Raw genomic sequence first — 1,307 nt, forward strand, 5'->3', positions numbered from 1 at the left:
CTTTTTCATCTTCTTTTGTTTCCTTAGGGCTTAACTGAACAGTTTTTCTTTTCTTTTATATTTTATTGACTTGTTGACTTATATCTCTTAAAAAACTTTTTAATTTTTTCTCCCCTTCCTGGCTTGTCTCCTCGTTTTGCTCCCCTTCTCCCCTCCCCCTCCTCTTCTTCCCTCCCCCTCCTCTCCCCTCCCCTCCCCTCCTTCCCCTCCTCTCCCTCCCCTCCCCTCCTTCCCCTCCTCTCTTCTCCCCTCCCTTCCCCTCCCCTCCTTTCCCTCCCTGCACCTTCCCCTCCTTCCCCTCTTGTCTCCTCCCCCCTTCTTCCCCTAACCCTCCTTCCCCTCCTCTCCCCTCCCCCTCCTTCCCGTTCCCCTCCCCCTCCTTCCCCTACCCTGGTCCCCCTGGTCCCCCACTCTGGGCCTTGGGGGAGCCCCCTCTGAGAAGAGCCCGCCCCCAGAAGCCACCCACTGCCGCTGGTGGTCGGGGCCGAGCCGCAGCCGACTGGTGGTGGCCCGGGTGGCAGGCAGAGAAGCAGGCGCCCTCCCCGCTGCAGCCCCTGTGAGGACACGGGACCGAAACCACAGACGGCCACGAAGTGAGGTCATGTGAAGTAGCGATAAAACGGGCCGCATCCTTATTTCCGTGTGCGATGAAATCGGAGGCCTCGTAGGCCAGGGGATATCACACGGTTGACCAGAGGCTAGGCAGTCATGTGGGAAGGATGTCTGACTCTTTACTGGAAGGGGTGGAGAACTTTAAAATATTGGGGAATTTCGTATGGCTTACTCAGAAGTGTCAAATTTCAGTAAACCCAACTCAGATTATCGAGGACAATCGAAGAAAAGGGCACACAATGAGCAGAAGAACAATTTCATGAATAGTAATATGGGTACAGGTACATTCGGATCAGTGGCAAACAGGGTTCAAACTGGCCCAGAATCAAGGGGACGCCAAGTTTCATATGCTGGGCGAAGCAATGGTCGGGGACCTATATATAAATCCTCCAGGAACAGCTAAGAATCACAGTCATGATCACAGTAAGTAATGGCAGGGACCCCCGGAGACCCTATGAGAGACGACCTATGCCAAATACTCATGTAGTTTTTAAACTACATGCCCCACTTGAACACTTACTGCACTTATATGTATTGTTAACTGTGAAAACTGTTCTTTATCGGTTTCATGTTTTTGGCTTATTAACAAGAGTGGTTTGTTTTGATAGCAAAACTGTTCTGCTGCTCAAGTCTCCTATTGAAGAATGGGAACTGAAAAGTAGGGGCATTTATTTTCAGAGCAAAAACTTTGAATA

The 1,307-nt window shown here is 51.0% G+C and overlaps 1 protein-coding gene across 1 annotated transcript; it reads left to right on the top strand.

Moving 5' to 3' along the window:
- The first annotated feature begins 775 nt into the window (after positions 1–775).
- Positions 776–1,015, top strand: LOC108393732 (SOSS complex subunit B2-like). The gene has a single exon (XM_017654767.1). It carries the CDS (start codon positions 776–778, stop codon positions 1,013–1,015), a length of 240 nt encoding a protein of 79 aa, XP_017510256.1.
- The last annotated feature ends 292 nt before the right edge of the window (positions 1,016–1,307 follow it).

This window comes from Manis javanica, chromosome 2 (genome assembly GCF_040802235.1).
Source record: "Manis javanica isolate MJ-LG chromosome 2, MJ_LKY, whole genome shotgun sequence".
Taxonomy (NCBI): Eukaryota; Metazoa; Chordata; class Mammalia; order Pholidota; family Manidae; genus Manis; species Manis javanica.

Bases quoted from the DNA above. Each gene is read 5' to 3' on its own strand.
- LOC108393732 (XM_017654767.1), top strand. From the start codon at position 776: ATGGCTTACTCAGAAGTGTCAAATTTCAGTAAACCCAACTCAGATTAT.